This window comes from Oncorhynchus nerka, linkage group LG8, assembly GCF_034236695.1.
Source record: "Oncorhynchus nerka isolate Pitt River linkage group LG8, Oner_Uvic_2.0, whole genome shotgun sequence".
Classification (NCBI taxonomy): Eukaryota; Metazoa; Chordata; class Actinopteri; order Salmoniformes; family Salmonidae; genus Oncorhynchus; species Oncorhynchus nerka.
The window spans coordinates 49,235,125-49,255,722 of record NC_088403.1 but is presented as its reverse complement, the minus strand read 5'-3'; the positions used below and the strand labels follow the sequence as shown (position 1 = coordinate 49,255,722).

The window sequence follows — 20,598 nt, the reverse complement described above, 5'->3', positions numbered from 1 at the left end:
CAATCACAGAATGGTTTTGGGTATTTTAAAAACTACTAGTACTACTACTAATTCAGCCAGATAGACTCCTCACACAGCTGCTTCCACTTTACAAAGACACTGCGGAAACATCGTTCTTGATGATTCAATTTACATTTCAGTCTTGTTTATGTGTGTATGGTTGTGTGTGTATGGTTGTGTGTGTGTGTGTGTTTGGCTCGTACCTGGAACTCGTGGCGTTTCTCGTAGACAGGGATAATGAGCTTGGCGATGTGTGTAATCAGCTCGTATCTCTCTGCTTTCCACAGCCCCTCTACACACAGCTCTAGACGCTCCACTAAGACCTCCTGTAGGGCAGACCAGGAAACACAGTCAGTGAAAACAGCCAGGGCCCAGCGAACATCAATAGGCATCAGCGGATTACAAGCTAGAGCCTGCTATATTTATTGTACAGTGCCTTCAGAAATACTTATGTTGTTGTTGTATTACAGCCTGAATTCAAAATAAATGATATAAACAATTCTAACACATCTAAACACAATACCACATCATGACAAAGTGAAAACATGTTTTTAGAAATTTTAGCAAATTTATTGAATATTAAATACAGAAATCTCATTTACATAAGTATTCACACCCTTGAGTCAATACATGTTAGAATCACTAATAGCAGTGATTACAGCTGTGAGTATTTCTGGGTAAATCTCTAAGAGCTTTGCACACCTGGAATGTATAATATCTTCACATTATTATTTAAAAAATTCTTCAAGCTCTGTCAAGTTGATCATTGCTAGACAGACATTTTCAAGCCTTTCCATTGATTTTCAAGCCGATTTAAGTCAAAACTGTAACTAGGCCACTCAGGAACATTCAATGCCGTCTTGGTAAGCAACTCTAGTGTATATTTGGCTTTGTGTTTTAGGTTATTGTCTGCTGAAAGGTGAATTTGTCTCCCAGTGTCTGTTGGAAAGCAGACCGAACCAGGTTTTCCTGTGCTTAGCTCTATTTTGTTTATTTTTATCCTTAAAAACTCCCTAGCTCTTGTCGATGACATGCATACCCATAACGTGATGCAGCCACCACCATGCTTGAAAATATGAAGAGTGGTACTCAGTGATGTGTTGTGTTGGATTTGCTCCAAACATAACGCTTTGTATTCAGGACATACACTGCTCAAAAAAATAAAGGGAACACTAAAATAACACATCCTAGATCTAAATTAATGAAATATTCTTATTAAATACTTTTTTCTTTACATAGTTGAATGTGCTGACAACAAAATCACACAAAAAATTTGGAGTCACACTCAAAATTAAAGTGGAAAACCACACTACAGGCTGATCCAACTTTGATGTAATGTCCTTAAAACAAGTCAAAATGAGGCTCAGTAGTGTGTGTGGCCTCTTCCTGATGAGGTGGCAGATGGTCTCCTGAGGGATCTCCTCCCAGACCTGGACTAAAGCATCCGCCAACTCTTGGACAGTCTGTGGTGCAACGTGGCGTTGGTGGATGGAGCGAGACATGATGTCCCAGATGTGCTCAATTGGATTCAGGTCTGGGGAATGGGCGGGCCAGTCCATAGCATCAATGCCTTCCTCTTGCAGGAACTGCTGACACACTCCAGCCACATGAGGTCTAGCATTGTCTAGCATTAGGAGGAACTCAGGGCCAACCGCACCAGCATATGGTCTCACAAGGGGTCTGAGGATCTCATCTCGGTACCTAATGGCAGTCAGGCTACCTCTGGCGAGCACATGGAGGGCTGTGCGGCCCTCCAAAGAAATGCCACCCCACACCATGACTGACCCACCGCAAAACCGGTCATGCTGGAGGATGTTGCAGGCAGCAGAACGTTCTCCACGGCGTCTCCAGACTGTCACATGTGCTCAGTGTGAACCTGCTTTCATCTGTGAAGAGCATAGGGCGCCAGTGGCGAATTTGCCAATCTTTGGTGTTCTCTGGCAAATGCCAAACGTCCTGCACGGTGTTGGGCTGTAAGCACAACCCCCACCTGTGGACGTCGGGCCCTCATACCACCCAGTCTGTTTCTGACCGTTTGAGCAGACACATGCACATTTGTGGCCTGCTGGAGGTCATTTTGCACGGCTCTGGCAGTGCTCCTCCTGCTCCTCCTTGCACAAATGTGGAGGTAGCGGTCCTGCTGCTGGGTTGTTGCCCTCCTACGGCCTCCTCCACATCTCCTGATGTACTGGCCTGTCTCCTGGTAGCACCTCCATGCTCTGGACACTACGCTAACAGACACAGCAAACCTTCTTGCCACAGCTCGCATTGATGTGCCATCCTGGATGAGCTGCACTACCTGAGCCACTTGTGTGGGTTGTAGACTCCGTCTCATGCTACCACTAGAGTGAAAGCACCGCCAGCATTCAAAAGTGACCAAAACATCAGCCAGGAAGCATAGGAACTGAGAAGTGGTCTGTGGTTATCACCTGCAGAACCACTCCTTTATTGGGGGTGTCTTGCTAATTGCCTATAATTTCCACCTGTTGTCTATTCCATTTGCACAACAGCATGTGGAATTTATTGTTAATCAGTGTTGCTTCCTAAGTGGACAGTTTGATTTCACAGAAGTGTGATTGACTTGGAGTTACATTGTGTTGTTTAAGTGTTCCCTTTATTTTTTTGAGCAGTGTATTTAGCTGTTTTCCTCTAGTGTCTTGTTGCGAACAGGATGCATGTTTTGGAATATTTTTTATTCTGTACAGGCTTCCTTCTTTTCACCCAGCCCAGTCACGGACCAGGATGTCTTGCTCCCAGGCAGACTAAATAACTTTTTTGCCCGCTTTGAGGACAATACAGTGCCACTGACACGGCCTGCAATGAAAACATGCGGTCTCTCCTTCACTGCAGCCGAGGTGAGTAAGACATTTAAACGCGTTAACCCTCGCAAGGCTGCAGGCCCAGACGGCATCCCCAGCCGCGCCCTCAGAGCATGCGCAGACCAGCTGGCCGGTGTGTTTACGGACATATTCAATCAATCCCTATACCAGTCTGCTGTTCCCACATGCTTCAAGAGGGCCACCATTGTTCCTGTTCCCAAGAAAGCTAAGGTAACTGAGCTAAACGACTACCGCCCCGTAGCACTCACTTCCGTCATCATGAAGTGCTTTGAGAGACTAGTCAAGGACCATATCACCTCCACCCTACCTGACACCCTAGACCCACTACAATTTGCTTACTGCCCAAATAGGTCCACAGACGATGCAATCTCAACCACACTGCACACTGCCCTTAACCCATCTGGACAAGAGGAATACCTATGTGAGAATGCTGTTCATCGACTACAGCTCGGCATTCAACACCATAGTACCCTCCAAGCTCGTCATCAAGCTCGAGACCCTGGGTCTCGAGACCCTGGGTCTCGACCCCGCCCTGTGCAACTGGGTACTGGACTTCCTGACGGGCCGCCCCCAGGTGGTGAGGGTAGGCAACAACATCTCCTCCCCGCTGATCCTCAACACGGGGGCCCCACAAGGGTGCGTTCTGAGCCCTCTCCTGTACTCCCTGTTCACCCACGACTGCGTGGCCACGCACGCCTCCAACTCAATCATCAAGTTTGCGGACGACACAACAGTGGTAGGCTTGATTACCAACAACGACGAGACGGCCTACAGGGAGGAGGTGAGGGCCCTCGGAGTGTGGTGTCAGGAAAATAACCTCACACTCAACGTCAACAAAACTAAGGAGATGATTGTGGACTTCAGGAAACAGCAGAGGGAACACATTTACATTACATTTAAGTCATTTAGCAGACGCTCTTATCCAGAGCGACTTACAAATTGGTGCATTCACCTTATGACATCCAGTGGAACAGCCACTTTACAATAGTGCATCTAAATCTTTTAAGGTGGTGATTGACTCCGCTGTCCTGGCGTCGTGAGGGAGTTTGTTCCACCATTGGGGGGCCAGAGCAGCGAACAGTTTTGACTGGGCTGAGCGGGAACTGTACTTCCTCAGTGGTAGGGAGGCGAGCAGGCCAGAGATGGATGAACACCCCCCTATCCACATCGATGGAACAGTAGTGGAGAGGGTAGCAAGTTTTAAGTTCCTCGGCATACACATCACAGACAAACTGAATTGGTCCACTCACACAGACAGCGTCGTGAAGAAGGCGCAGCAGCGCCTCTTCAACCTCAGGAGGCTGAAGAAATTCGGCTTGTCACCAAAAGCACTCACAAACTTCTACAGATGCACAATCGAGAGCATCCTGGCGGGCTGTATCACCGCCTGGTACGGCAACTGCTCCGCCCTCAACCGTAAGGCTCTCCAGAGGGTAGTGAGGTCTGCACAACGCATCACCGGAGGCAAACTACCTGCCCTCCAGGACACCTACACCACCCGATGTTACAGGAAGGCCATAAAGATCATCAAGGACATCAACCACCCGAGCCACTGCCTGTTCACCCCGCTATCATCCAGAAGGCAAGGTCAGTACAGGTGCATCAAAGCTGGGGCCGAGAGACTGAAAAACAGCTTCTATCTCAAGGCCATCAGACTGTTAAACAGCCACCACTAACATTGAGTGGCTGCTGCCAACACACTGACATTGACACTGACCCAACTCCAGCCACTTTAATAATGGGAATTGATGGGAAATGATGTAAATATATCACTAGCCACTTTAAACAATGCTACCTTATATAATGTTACTTACCCTACATTATTCATCTCATATGCATACGTATATACTGTACTCTATATCATCGACTGCATCCTTATGTAATACATGTATCACTAGCCACTTTAACTATGCCACTTTGTTAACTTTGTCTACATACTCATCTCATATGTATATACTGTACTCGATACCATCTACTGTATGCTGCCCTGTACCATCACTCATTCATACATCCTTATGTACATATTCTTTATCCCCTTACACTGTGTATAAGACAGTAGTTTTGGAATTGTTAGTTAGATTACTTGTTGGTTATTACTGCATTGTCGGAACTAGAAGCACAAGCATTTCGCTACACTCGCACTAACATCTGCTAACCATGTGTATGTGAGAAATAAAATTTGATTTGATTATTTAGATTAGTATTGTGGAGTAACTAGAATGTTGTTGATCCATCCTCAGTTTTCTCCTATCACAGCCATTAAACTCTGTAACTGTTTTAAGGTCACCATTGGCCTCATAGTGAAATCCCTGAGTTTCCTTCCTCTCCAGCAAGTGAGTTAGGAAGGACACCTGTATCTTTGTAGTGACTGGGTGTATTGATACACCATCCAAAGTGTAATTAATAACTTCACCATGCTCAAAGGGATATTCAATGTCTGCTTTTTTTGTTACCCATCTACCAATAGGTGCCCTTCTTTGCGAGGCATAAAACCTTTCTGTTTTTTGGGGTTGAATCTGTGTTTGAAAATTGCTGCCCGACTGAGGGACCTTACAGATAATTGTATGTGTGGGGTATAGAGATGAGGTAGTCATTCAAAAAAATCATGTTAAACACTATTATTGCACAGAGTGAATCCATGCAACTTATGTGACTTGTTAAGCACATTTTTACTCCTGAATGTATTTAGGCGTGCCATAACAAAGGGGTTGAATACTTACGGACTGAAAACATTTCACTTTTTCATATCTTATTCATTTGTAAACATTTAAAAAATATATAATTCCACTCTGACATTATGGGGTATTGTGTGTAGGCCAGTGATACAACATTTCAATTGAATCTATTTTAAATTTAGGCTGTAACACAATAAAATGTGGAACAAGTCTCGGGATGTGAATACTTTCTGAATGGCAAGGTAAACAAAATGGGCTAAATATGGCAGTTCTAATATTGAAAGAGAATAATAAAACATGAGCTCACACACAGTCATAAGAATGACCATAGGAGTTGGCAAGATAGCACAAACAGATCTGGGACCAGATCAGGAGATACAGTCAGGCCAAGTCAAAATCAACAGCTGTTATAATATAAAATAACTATCAACAATGAACCAGAGATGAATCAAAATGCTATATCAACCACCAGAGCCTTCTATTTACAGTCAAAGTTAGAGTCAGCGATATGACGTCGATGCACAAAGTAAACAGCATAGTGGGTTACTGTCCGCAACATCTAAGAGCGTTGGAGCCAGAGGCTAATCTTCTCCTCTGTTCTGATCCCATGGCTATCATGTTGTTAGAGCGTGAAACGAAACAGTGTGCATGCACAGATACTGTGTGTGACTGTGAGAGCAAAGTCTTGCATCTTGCGCATTATCTGTGGAGCTGCTCGCGCAACGTCATTTTGCTGACTCTACCGTTAACTATGTGGTTATAACAGTATGAAGATAAGATTGTCATATCATCACAAATGTGCACGTACACACACACACACACACACACACCTCTGTGTAGTAGACATCCTGCATTCCTGTATCTTCCTTCATGGCGGCCTCCTCTTCGATGTTCAGAGTGATTCTCTTGAAGGCTGCCAGGCCACTGGGGAACATCTCTGAAAGAAAAACAACAATAGCAACAAAAGACAGACCTCCAGTCCCTATATTTTACGTCATTCTTTTACCCAATATTGGGTGTAGGATGGGAGTAGACAGCACTTCAGCCAACATGAGACAAGGCCCAGCACATTATTTAGGAGAGTCATTCTCAGACTGTGGTGCTGCTCCAAGTGACGTGAGTTATTAGCCCAGATATAGCTAATTTCTAGTCAGCAATGAAGGAGTGGTCGCTTCCTACAAGAACACAAAATGTGTACATTTTTAGCCATCTTTGAAAAGTGAGTCAAGTAAAGAGCTTTTTTATGTCATAAAGGGGCAGTGTTGTATTTTGAGACAGGCTTGAATAAGCTAAGTAGTCAATAGGCAGAGTGTAGCATATTTGTCAGATTCTCTGTAATAATGGTATGGCAATAAAAATAAATTGTATTTTGTAAAGTGGTTTCTTGCATCAAACAACAACATTTTCAGTCACCTTGTCTGAAGGACAAGTGGATAAACAGGTTGTCAAGCCCTGCATCTTTTTATTTCTTCATTTTAAGTCTCATGGAATGTCGGCCTACATTGAACATGCGGGTGACGAGAAATTGCACAGAATATTCACAACTTTCAAGTTCGCACACCAGCGGACCTGAAATATGCTCAGTGCGGAAACAAATTAGAGGGAACATTGGGGACAGGGTTGTTAAGTACAAAGTATCCTGGCTGGACAAAATGAAGATCTTATAATAGGCTAAAACAGGTGCCACGCTTTAGTCCATTGTGGACAGAATGCCAACATGCTGGTGTTATTTTTAAATATTTTTTATGTATTTAAAAGTTTTAACAAAAGTAATACCTCTAATAATAATGTAAAAAGACAATACTGTGACTATAATGTAACAACACTGTAAAGTGTTACACAAGTGGAGCGAAACGCCTTGCGTACATGGGAGGTGGGGAAAGACAATCTTACTTTTCCTGTTGAGGTATTCTGCCACCAGTGCAGCAACATGGATGTAACACATAGCAGCCTGTGGAGACACACCAAACAGTGGTTAGGGTTGGTAAGCACTCAACTAACACAGGCAAAACCCTAGAGTGCAACATTACCCACACCCACATGTGAACACAAGAGAATGCAAACACACACAACCGGTTTCATAATGTGTTGAGTCATCGGGAAGGAGGAAGACTTGGCCTTAACCATGAACCTGCCTGACAACAGAGGCTTTTTGTCACGTTCTGACCTTAGTTCTTTTGTTATGTCTTTTTTTTTAGTATGGTCAGGGCGTGAGTTGGGTGGGTTGTCTATGTTCATTTTTCCATGTTGTGTTTTGAGTTTGGCCTAGTATGGTTCTCAATCAGAGGCAGGTGTCGTTAGTTGTCTCTGATTGAGAATCATACTTAGGTAGCCTTTTTCCACCTTAGTTTCGTGGGTGTTTATTTCCTGTTTAGTGGTTTTTGTCTTTCACCTTACGGGACTGTTCATTTGTTGTTTATTGTTTTTGTTCAGTGTTCAGTATTTCTTATTAAATAAAACAAGATGAACACTTACCACGCTGCACCTTGGTCCTCCTCTCTTTCTCCCAACGACGAACGTTACACTTTTAGACAAAGTTCACTGTCTGGCTACAGCGGTTCTAAACACAGAGGTTTTTAAAAAAAGTTCACTGTCTGGCTACAGCGGTTCTAAACCCCTGAGGTTTATAGACCAAGTTCACTGTCTGGCTACAGTGGTTCTAAACCCAGAGGTTTTAAAAAAAAAGTTCACTGTCTGGCTACAGCGGTTCTAAACCTAGAGGTTTATAGACCAAGTTCACTGTCTGGCTACAGCGGTTCTAAACCCAGAGGTTTATAGACCAAATTCACTGTCTGGCTACAGCGGTTCTAAATCCAGAGGTTTATAGACCAAGTTCACTGTCTGGCTACAGCGGTTCTAAATCCAGAGGTTTACATACCAAATTCACTGTCTGGCTACAGCGGTTCTAAACCCAGAGGTTTATAGACCAAGTTCACTGTCTGGCTACAGCGGTTCTAAACCCAGAGGTTTACATACCAAATTCACTGTCTGGCTACAGCGGTTCTAAACCCAGAGGTTTATAGACCAAGTTCACTGTCTGGCTACAGCGGTTCTAAACCCAGAGGTTTATAGACCAAGTACACTGTCTGGCTACAGCGGTTCTAAACACAGAGGTTTATAGACCAAATTCACTGTCTGGCTACAGCGGTTCTAAACCTAGAGGTTTATAGACCAAGTTCACTGTCTGGCTACAGCGGTTCTAAACCCAGAGGTTTATAGACCAAATTCACTGTCTGGCTACAGCGGTTCTAAACCTAGAGGTTTATAGACCAAATTCACTGTCTGGCTACAGCGGTTCTAAACCCAGAGGTTTATAGACCAAGTTCCAGAAAACCATTACTTTGCTAGACTCTGACAAACACTTGGCAGAATTCCTGGATACTCCAACACCCCTTGTGTGCATTTAAAAAAAAAAATATATATATATTTTTTTAAATACCTTTGACAAAACGCTGGTATTTTTCATCCTATAGCTTGTTCTCCATCTTTTTAATAGTGAGCCAACAGGTTTTCAGCACTTTTATTTCCATAACTGATCAAAACTCATTTTTTCACGACTCTCTCGTCTCTCTGTAGCAGACATATGGTGAGCAATATGTGTGGAACATCAAATCGCAATAAAATTGCAGTACGGAATCTCAATACAATTGCAAGAATCACAATACATATCGCATCGGCATCTAAGTATCATGATAATATTGTATGGTGAGGTCCTTGGCAATTCCCAGCCCTAAAAGTCTGTGGTTGGAATGCTTTGTTACAAACATTTACATACTGTACATATCAGATTCCTTCTGCACGGCACACAAACATAAAAAGACAAAGTTCAAGTAGAGTGCTGGGACATTCAGTTCCAACTGCCACATGATGTAAGTCATTGGCGTTAACTCAAGCATACTGTATTTCCTAAGTATTTTCCACTGATACAATTATACAGTATATCACAAAAGTGAGTACACCCCTCACATTTTTGTAAATATTTGAGTATATCTTTTCATGTGACAACACTGAAGAAATGACACTTTGCTACAATGTAAAGTAGTGAGTCTACAGCTTGTATAACAGTGTAAATTTGCCGTCCCCTCAAAATAACTCACACAGCTATTAATGTCTAAACCGCTGGCAACAAAAGTGAGTACACCCCTAAGTGAAAATGTCCAAATTGGACCCAAAGTGTCAATATTTTGTGTGGCCACCATCATTTTCCAGCACTGCCTTAACCCTCTTGGGCATGGAGTTCACCAGAGCTTCACAGGTTGCCACTGGAGTCCTCTTCCACTCCTCCCATGACGACATCACAGAGCTGGTGGATGTTAGAGACCTTGCACTCCTCCACCTTCCGTTTGAGGATGCCCCACAGATGCTCAATGGGGTTTAAGTCTGGAGACATGCTTGGCCAGTCCATCACCTATACCCTCAGCTTCTTTAGCAAGGCAGTGGTAGTCTTGGAGGTGTGTTTGGGGTCGTTATCATGTTGGAATACTGCCCTGCGGCCCAGTCTCTGAAGGGAGGGGATCATGCTCTGCTTAAGTATTGTTGTATTGTTGGCATTCATGGTTCCCTCAATGAACTGTAGCTTCCCAGTGCCGGCAGCACTCATGCAGCCCCAGACCATGACACTCCCACCACCATGCTTGACTGTAGGCAAGACACAGTTGTCTTTGTACTCCTCACCTGGTTGCCGCCACACACGCTTGACACCATCTGAACCAAATAAGTTTATCTTGGTCTCATCAGACCACAGGACATGGTTCCAGTAATCCATGTTCTTAGTCTGTTTGTCTTCAGAAAACTGTTTGTGGGCTTTCTTGAGCATCATCTTTAGAAGAGGCTTCCTTCTTGGACGACAGCCATGCAGACCAATTTGATGCAGTGTACGGCGTATGGTCTGAGCACTGACAGGCTGACCCCCCACCCCTTCAACCTCTGCAGCAATGCTGGCAGCACTCATACATCTATTTCCCAAAGACAACCTCTGGATATGACGCTGAGCACGTGCACTCAAATTCTTTGGTCGACCATGGCGAGGCCTGTTCTGAGTGGAACCTGTCCAGTTAAACCGCTGTATGGTCTTGGCCACTGTGCTGCAGCTCAGTTTCAGGGTCTTGGCAATCTTCTTATAGCCCAGGCCATCTTTATGTAGAGCAACAATTCTTTTTTTCAGATCCTCAGTGAGTTCTTTGCCATGAGGTGCCATGTTGAACTTCCAGTGACCAGTCAGTATGCGGGAGTGTGAGAGCGATGACACCAAATTTAACACACCTGCTCCCCATTCACACCTGAGACCTTGTAACACTAATGAGTCACATGACACCGGGGAGGGGAAATGGCTAATTGGGCCCCATTTGGACATTTTCACTTAGGGGTGTACTCACTTTTGCTGCCAGCTGTTTAGACATTAATGGCTGTGTTGAGTTATTTTGAGGGGACAGCAATTTTACACTGTTATACAAGCTGTACACTCACTACTTTACATTGTAGCAAAGTGTCATTTCTTCAGTGTTGTCACATGAAAATATATACTCAAATATTTACAAAAATGTGAGGGGTGTACTCACTTTTGTGATATACTGTACATGTTACAATAAAGTGTTATTTCCTGAGCATGTTGAATCCTTTAGTCATATCAGTTGTGATCAACAGGCACCCTATTCTCTATATACAGTACCTAGTGCACTACTCTTGACTATGGCCCTGGCCAAAAGTAGTGCACTATATAGGGAATAGTCATGCGAGGTCACCATCTTAGCTATGTTTATTTGAAACTAAATTCTAAACCAATATTGACAGTCAGACACTGGCACACAGCCACAGCAGTATGAGTCTTGGTTTACACTACCTGCTTAAGTACTCAGTGTATGAAGAAGCCACAAACAGACAGACAGGGAGAGAGAGAGAGAGAGAGCACAGGCTCCCTGATGGATAAACCTAATGTCAATAGTTCCTCAGGGCTGCAGATAAAAGGCATTATACAAACCACCTCAGCATACATCACAGTTACAATGTACAAATATATGTTTAGCAATAAGCCTTTATGCAAAGTGACAGAGTACAGTAAGTGCATCCATTATTAGTATGTGTATGTGACCCCTGCGGGAATTGAACCCACAATATAAAATGTTGTGCAACAAGAATGGGATTCAAACCCACGCATGCAGAAAACAATGGATTAGCAATCCGTCGCCTTAACCACTCAGCCACCTCATCCCCTAAGCACTGTCCTTAAAAAAGAGTTGGCTCATGCCCCAATGCCCTGCAGGACACTGTGGACTTTGTACTGACCCAGAGTCAGATATCTGTATTGTGTTGCACGGTATAACTTCTGTACTTTTTAGATTCTAGAAAATGAAAAACGGTTTAGTACTAGAATTTCTGTTACTTTCGGTACTTCTGTCAAATGTGTCTCACGGATCAACTCTGCCTATCATCACAGCTGATGTCACTCTTATCGTGCAAAAGCACCGTGACTGCTCCACCTAACCTGTACTGGGTGTCTAGGCTGCATCATGTTAGCGCCCAACTCATGCTGCAGAAGTTAACGCACTTGAATAATGCGACGATACATGTAGAAATGTTGAAACTGTTAATTAGTGTTCGCAAAACAATGTCAAAGCTGATTGCCACTTAAAACGGGTCTCTCTATCAGGTCTCTACCAAAGATTACCTATAGAGAGCAATAGTAATCTTTTTTTAGGCACTAACTCCTCCATGGGTTGTTGGACAAAGCCTACGGGGAAAAATAATGGAGTTTTTGTAGTGTTTTTGGATAAACGCTGAAAATAAAGTCTGTGGTAAACACAGCTTTAGGAGATCTGATACGCTTTGGTCTACGAGATAATATACATCAGCTAAAGTCAATTTTTATAAACTTTTAAGCAATTATGTAATACAAAAAAGGCACATAAAGTACATGAAGGCGCCATAATTCATAAAGGTCATGTTAACTGAATGATATGATCTCATAGAACAAAATGTATAAGATCTCCTGAGCCTGTGTTAACCTAAGACCTTATTTTCGGCATTTATCCCAAAACCCTATTCTTTCCCCATTAATTTTCCCCATAGGAAGGGCTGAACAAACCAGAGGTAACTCATTTCTGGTGTTTTGGACGACAAGCTGGCGAGCTCTACTGACTCAGCGAACGGACTCTGGGCGGCCCCCTCTTGCCTCGTGTATGACCTCCTTACTTGTTAAAGAGACAGCATATACTTTATATAAAATAAGCTACTTCTATGCAAATGTTGTTGATTAGCACAATAAAATAAGTCTCAAATGGAAGGGAAATAGATTGTTTGTCATATATTCAGTGTATTTTGACAATACAGCATTATTATTATATATTTGTTCTCTAACACAATGCATGCATACACTCCTATTGAATATGCATTTAACCTGTATTGTGACTAGACCTAGTCTACATCTTTATTTACCCAGTTTATCAATGGAGATTTACCATTCAAATACATTATTACCATTATGTTATGTAGTTAGATTGGTAAAAAAAATATATATACAGTTGAAATCGGAAGTTTACATACACCTTAGCCAAATACATTTAAACTCAGTTTTTCACAATTCACAAGAATGATTTATTTCAGCTTTTATTTCTTTCATCAAGTTCCCAGTGGGTCAGAAGTTTACATACTCTCAATTACTATTTGGTAGCATTGCTTTTAAATTGTTTAACTTGGGTCAAACGTTTCTGGTAGCCTTCCACAATAAATTGGGTGAATTTTGGCCCATTCCTCCTGACAGAGCTGGTGTAAATGAGTCAGATTTGTAGAGACCTCCTTGCTCGCACATGCTTTTTCAGTTCTACCCACAAATTTTCTATAGGATTGAGGTCAGGGCTTTGTGATGGCCTCTCCAATACCTTGACTTTGTTGTCCTCAAGCAATTTTGCCACAACTTTGGAAGTATGCTTGGGGTCATTGTCCACTTGGAAGACCCATTTGCGACCAAGCTTTAACTTCCTGACTGATATCTTCAGATGTTGCTTCAATATATCCACATAGTTTTCCTGCCTCATGATGCCATCTATTATGTGAAGTGCACTAGTCCCTCCTGCAGCAAAGCACCCCCACAACATGATGCTGCCACCCCCGTGCTTCACGGTTGGGATGGTGTTCTTCGTTTTGCAAGCATCCCCTTTTTTCCTCCAAACATAACGATGGTCATTATGGCCAAGCAGTTCTATTTTTGTTTCACCAGACCAGAAGACATTTCTCCAAAAAGTACGATCTTTGTCCCCATGTGCAGTTGCAAACCGTAGTGTGGCTTTTTTATGGCGGTTTTGGAGCAGTGGCTTCTTCCTTGCTGAGCAGCCTTTCAGGTTATGCCAATATAGGACTTGTTTTACTGTGGATACAGATACTTTTGTACCTGCTTCCTCCAGCATCTTCACAAGGTCCTTTGCTGTTGTTCTGGGATTGATTTGCACTTTTCGCATCAAAGTACGTTAATCTCTAGGACAGAACGCGCCTCCTTCAAAATCAAATCAAATGCTATTTGTCACATACACATGGTTAGCAGATGTTAATGCGAGTGTAGCGAAATGCTTGTGCTTCTAGTTCCGATAATGCAGTAATAACCAACAAGTAATCTAACTAACAATTCCAAAACTACTGTCTTATACACAGTGTAAGGGGATAAAGAATATGTACATAAAGATATATGAATGAGTGATGGTACAGAGCAGCATAGGCAAGATACAGTAGATGGTATCGAGTACAGTATATACATATGAGATGAGTATGTAAACAAAATAGTTAACTTCTTGCTCCTACCCTCTACTTTTTTGAACATTTTGTTAAAAATCGCGCAACATTTCAGCGCCCTGCTACTCATGCCAGGAATATAGTACGTTCATATGGTTAGAATGTGTGTATAGGAAACCCTCGGACGTTTTTAAAACTGGTTAAATCACGACTGTGGCTATTACATAACGTGCGTTACATCGGAAAGCGCAGGAAAACCTGATCACAGAAAATGGAAATAAATATCCTTGCGCCACTTCCAGCAATTGTTAACAGTGAGCCGAATTAGATAAGACCGAGCATTCAACTCCCACAGCATCCCCATGTAGTCGAGTATCTTGTGAATTTAATCCTCTTTGATTCTTGGTTGAACCGAAAGAGGGGCACGACGTACCTCCGGTCTCCGCCCAGATCATTCCGGAAGAGCTCTCTCCTGAAATTTTTTCCAAGAAGACAGCTAATGATATGTACATCGCCTACGGATGAATTTTATCGCTTATTAACGTTTACTAATACCTAAAGTAGCATTACAAACGTATTTCGAAGTGTTTTGTGAAAGTTTATCGTCTACTTTTTGAATTTTTAAAAATGACGTTACGTTGTGAAATCGCTGTTTTTTTCGTTTATCACACAGTCTACATATAACGATATCTTGGCTTTATATGGCCCGATTTAATCGAAATAAAGACCCAATAGTGTTTATGGGACATCTAGGAGTGCCAACAAAGAAGATGGTGAAAGGTAATGACTGTTTTCTATTTTATTGTGCGGTTTGTGTAACGCCGAAATGCTAATTATTTTGTTTACGTCCCCTGCTGTGCTTTTCTGTTGTAGTGTATTGGTGCATGCTATCAGATAATAGCTTCTCATGCTGTCGCCGAAAAGCATTTTAAAAATCTGACTTGTTGCCTGGATTCACAACGAGTGTAGCTTTAATTTGATACCCTGCATGTGTATTTTAATGAACTTTTGAGTTTTAACTAATACTATTAGCATTTAGCGTAGCACATTTGCATTTCCAGAGCTCTAGTTGGGACGCAAGCGTCCCAGGTAGAGGTAAGAGGTTAAAGTGGCTAGTGATACATGTATTACATAAGGATGCAGTAGATGATATAGAGTACAGTATATACGTATGAATATGAGATGAATAATGTAGGGTATGTAACATTATATTAGGTAGCATTGTTTAAAGTGGCTAGTGATATATTTTACATCATTTCCCATCAATTCCCATTATTAAAGTGGCTGGAGTTGAGTCAGTGTCAGTGTGTTGGCAGCAGCCACTCAATGTTAGTGGTGGCTGTTTAACAGTCTGATGGCCTTGAGATAGAAGCTGTTTTTCAGTCTCTCGGTCCCAGCTTTGATGCACCTGTACTGACCTCGCCTTCTGGATGATAGCGGGGTGAACAGGCAGTGGCTCGGGTGGTTGTTGTCCTTGATGATCTTTATGGCCTTCCTGTAACATCGGGTGGTGTAGGTGTCCTGGAGGGCAGGTAGTTTGCCCCCGGTGATGCGTTGTGCAGACCTCACTACCCTCTGGAGAGCCTTACGGTTGTGGGCGGAGCAGTTGCCGTACCAGGCGGTGATACAGCCCGCCAGGATGCTCTCGATTGTGCATCTGTAGAAGTTTGTGAGTGCTTTTGGTGACAAGCCAAATTTCTTCAGCCTCCTGAGGTTGAAGAGGCGCTGCTGCGCCTTCTTCACGATGCTGTCTGTGTGAGTGGACCAATTCAGTTTGTCTGTGATGTGTATGCCGAGGAACTTAAAACTTACTACCCTCTCCACTACTGTTCCATCGATGTGGATAGGGGGGTGTTCCCTCTGCTGTTTCCTGAAGTCCACAATCATCTCCTTAGTTTTGTTGACGTTGAGTGTGAGGTTATTTTCCTGACACCACACTCCGAGGGTCCTCACCTCCTCCCTGTAGGCCGTCTCGTCGTTGTTGGTAATCAAGCCTACCACTGTTATGTCGTCCGCAAACTTGATGATTGAGTTGGAGGCGTGCGTGGCCACGCAGTCGTGGGTGAACAGGGAGTACAGGAGAGGGCTCAGAACGCACCCTTGTGGGGCCCCAGTGTTGAGGATCAGCGGGGTGGAGATGTTGTTGCCTACCCTCACCACCTGGGGGCGGCCCGTCAGGAAGTCCAGTACCCAGTTGCACAGGGCGGGGTCGAGACCCAGGGTCTCGAGCTTGATGACGAGCTTGGAGGGTACTATGGTGTTCCTGAGCGGTATGATGGCTGCGTGGTCCCATGGTGTTCATATTAGCATACTATTGTTTGTACAGATGAATGTGGTACCTTCAGGCATTTGGAAATTACTCCCAAGGATGAACCAGACTTGTGGAGGTCAAAAAATGTTTTTCTGAGGTCTTGGCTGATTTCTTTTAATTTTCCCATGATGTCAAGAGCAAAAAGGCACTGAGTTTGAAGGTAGGCCTTGAAATAGATCCACAGGTACACCTCCAATTGACTCAAATTATGTCAATTAGCCTATCAGAAGCTTCTAAAGCAATTACATAATTTTCTGGAATTTTCCAAGCTGTTTAAAGGCACAGTCAACTTAGTGCATGTAAACTTCTGACCCACTGGAATTGTGATACAGTGAATTATAAGTGAAATCATCTCTGTAAACAGTTGTTGGAAAAATGACTTGTCATGCACAAAGTAGATGTCCTAACCGACTTGCCAAAACTATGTTAACAAGAAATTGTGGTTGAAAAACGAGTTTTAATGACTCCAACCTAAGTGTATGTAAACTTTCGACTTCAACTGTATATACAGTACCAGTCAAAAGTTTGGACACAGCTACTCATTCCAGGGGTTCTTTATTTGTACTATTTCTACATTATAGAAAAATAGTGAAGACATCAAAACTATGTAATAACACATATGGAATCATGTAGTAACCAAAAACATGTTAAACAAATAAAAATATATTTTATATTTCAGATTATTCAAAGTAGCCACCCTTTGCCTTGATCACAGCTTTGCACACTCTTGACATTCTCTCAAACAGCTTCATGAGGTAGTCACCTGTAATGCATTTCAATTAACAGGTGTGCCATGGAATTTCTTTCCTTCTTAATGCGTTTCAGCCAATCAGCGGTGTTGTGACATGGTAGGGGTGGTATACAGAAGATAGCACTATTTGGTAAAAGACCAAGTCCATAATATGGCAAGAACAGCTCAAATAAGCAAAGAGAATCAACAGTCCATCATTACTTTAAGACATGAAGGTCAGTCAATCTCCAATCTAAAATCAAATCTGGAGTCGGCTTTCTATTCCGCAACAAAGCCTCCTTCACTCACGCCGCCCTAGTAAAACTGACTATCCTACCGATCCTCAACTTCAGCGATGTCATCTACAAAATAGCTTCCAATACTCTACTCAGCAGACTGGATGCAGTTTATCACAGTGCCATCCGTTTTGTTACTAAAGCACCTTATACCACCCACCACTGTGACCTGTATGCTCTAGTCGGCTGGCCCTCGCTACATATTTGTCGCCAGACCCACTGGCTCCAGGTCATCTACAAGTCCATGCTAGGTAAAGCTCCGCCATATCTCTGTTCACTGGTCACGATGGCAACACCCACCCGTAGCACGCGCTCCAGCAGGTGTACCTCACGGATCATCCCTAAAGCCAACACCTAATTTGGCCGCCTTTCCTTCCAGTTCTCTGCTGCCTGTGACTGGAACGAATTGCAAAAATCGCTGAAGTTCGAGACTTTTATCCCCCTCACCAACTTTAAACATCTGCTATCTGAGCAGCTAACCGATCGCTGCAGCTGTACATAGTCCATCGGTAAATAGCCCACCCAATTTACCTACCTCATCCCCATACTGTTTTTATTTATTTACTTTTCTGCTCTTTTGCACACCAGTATCTCTACCTGCACATGACCATCTGATCATTTATCACTCCAGTGTTAATCTGCAAAATTGTAATTATCCGCCTACCTCCTCATGCCTTTTGCACACAATGTATATAGACAATTTTTTTCTACTGTGTTATTGACTTGTTTACTCCATGTGTAACTCTGTGTTGTTGTCTGTTCACACTGCTATGCTTTATCTTGGCCAGGACGCAGTTGTAAATGAGAACTTGTTCTCAACTAGCCTACCTGGTTAAATAAAGGTGAAATAAAAAAATAAAAATCTGGAAAAGTTCAACATTTTTGAAAGTTACCACAGCATTCTGCAGCGATACGCCATCCCATCTGGTTTGCTCTTAGTGGGACTGTACTACACGCTCTCAAAGGCGTTTGAGAGCGTGTAGTACAGTACCCATGGACATACATACATATTCACATACAGATAGTCATACATATTTCTATACATCACTGACTGTACCTCTGAGAGATCTCCATTCTTGATGTGTGCCCGGGCCATGCTGTCCAGCCAGGTGCGTCGTAGCTCGGGGGTGGAGGCGTAGGAGCGTGCCAGGCTGTACTGCAGGTCCAGCAGCATCTCCGGGTCCTTCTCATGCTCCCTCATCTGGGCCGTGGCCATCAGCACCGTCCGGATACGCTTGGTCAGTCCCTTCACCTCCCCAGGGAACGCTGTCGACTGGACACACACACACAAACAGAGTGAAGTGAAATTTAAAAATGTCACTCTGTGATAAGTCACTGACTCAAAGCCACAAGAGGGTAGAACACATTTAAAACATTGCTTGTTAGGGGGAGGTAGTTGCAGGAATACAGTATGGACGCTATAGTCCCGACTGTTGATCTGGCTGTGTCAAAACTAGTCAGATTTTATAGGTATGTAGGAATCCCTTGCTGATTTAAAACTTGTGCTTATTACGGTTAAAAATGAAATACATGTTGTTTTTAAACTCTCGTAAGAATGTTTCAGATTAACTAAATGTTCACTCATTAGATTGGAGAACCAATCGAATGTGTTCCCGCATATATTTACAGTACCAGTCAAAAGTTTGGACTGGTTCAAGGGTTTTTCTTTATTTTACACATTTCTACATTGTAGAATAATAGTGAAATACATAAAAACTATGAAATAACACATATTGAATCATGTTGTAACCAAAAAAAGTGTTAAAATGTATTTTAGATTCTTCAAAGTAGCCACCCTTTGCCTTGATGACAGCTTTGCCCACTCTTGGCATTCGCTCAACCAGCTTCACAAGGAATGCTTTTTCAACAGTCTTGAAGGAGTTCCCTCATATGCTGAGCACTTGTTGGCTGCTTTTCCTTCATTCTGCACTCCAACTCATCCCAAACTATCTCAATTGGGTTGAGAAGGATAACAGGAGGGGATGTGGATGGTGATAGAAGGTTGCCTATAAGTTCTGGAGGAGAGCCACATTCATGGTTAGAATGTATGAGTATTGGTTGTAATACAAGGTATACGGTGCCTTGACCAATTAATAGGCACAAAGACCATAACTACCCCCCTGGGAAATGGGTATCATTACTTTGGAAAATTGTTAGAGGGTGTGTGTTAGAGCCACACATCACTGCACTCTATACTCCTCTGTAAACCGGCCATTTTTAAATTTAAATTATTATTCAAAATTCTTACAACCAATAGAATGTTATATATATATATATGGGGGATACAACCTTTCTAGCTCTGCAGATTTTTCTGCAAGGAGGCAGAGTCATTAGATCATTTATATTGATACTGTCCATATGTAGCTCATTTTTGGTCACAGGTCCAGGAATGGCTGAAGAATTGCAACATTTACCTGGAGTTAACGCTGAAGATATAAATACTGGGTGATTTAGAGCATTGGACTAGTAACCGGAAGGTTGCAAGATCGAATCCCTGAGCTGACAAGGTAACATTTTGTCGTTCTGCCCCTGAACAAGGAAGTTAACCCACAGTTCCTAGGCAGTCATTGAAAACAATAATTTGTTCTTCACTGACTTGCCTAGTTAAAAAAATTTAATTAAATTTGAAAAGTCATAGGCAATCGATCAATAATATAATAATTATTTTAGCAAAAATGTTTATCTTTAATTTACAATCTGTAGAAACTATGAGAATAGAAAGGTTCAGTACTTTTATGATGCATCAAAGCACAGTTAAAAATATATGGCAAATAGAAATCAAACTGGATGGACATCAGAAAGAGAGGAAGGCCAGGACTAAAAACAAAATATAACTATTGTAAAAAGATTGTGTCCGTAAAATGTATATAGTATGTATAAGCTGGAACTAGAAGCCTAAGTGTTGTTGTTAAATAGTTTACTCCAATTAGGAGGGTTGGTAGGGTTTGCAGGAAATAATAAAGGAACATATATAAAAATAAAAATAAAGTATTTATATACACTACGGTTCAAAAGTTTGGGGTCACTT

At 42.5% G+C, this 20,598-nt stretch overlaps 1 protein-coding gene across 8 annotated transcripts in view; it reads right to left on the bottom strand.

The window, feature by feature from the left end:
• dock11 (dedicator of cytokinesis 11) overlaps positions 1-20,598 on the bottom strand; it is a 106,597-nt gene that overhangs the window by 15,320 nt on the left and 70,679 nt on the right. For all 8 annotated transcript variants that reach the window (XM_065021874.1, XM_065021875.1, XM_065021876.1 and 5 more), the window contains 4 exons: positions 18,628-18,843; positions 7,409-7,466; positions 6,346-6,452; positions 204-326 (listed from right to left, as the gene is read on the bottom strand). In XM_065021874.1, coding sequence (XP_064877946.1) covers positions 204-326; positions 6,346-6,452; positions 7,409-7,466; positions 18,628-18,843 — 504 coding nt within the window. The remainder of the gene's footprint in view (positions 1-203; positions 327-6,345; positions 6,453-7,408; positions 7,467-18,627; positions 18,844-20,598) is intronic.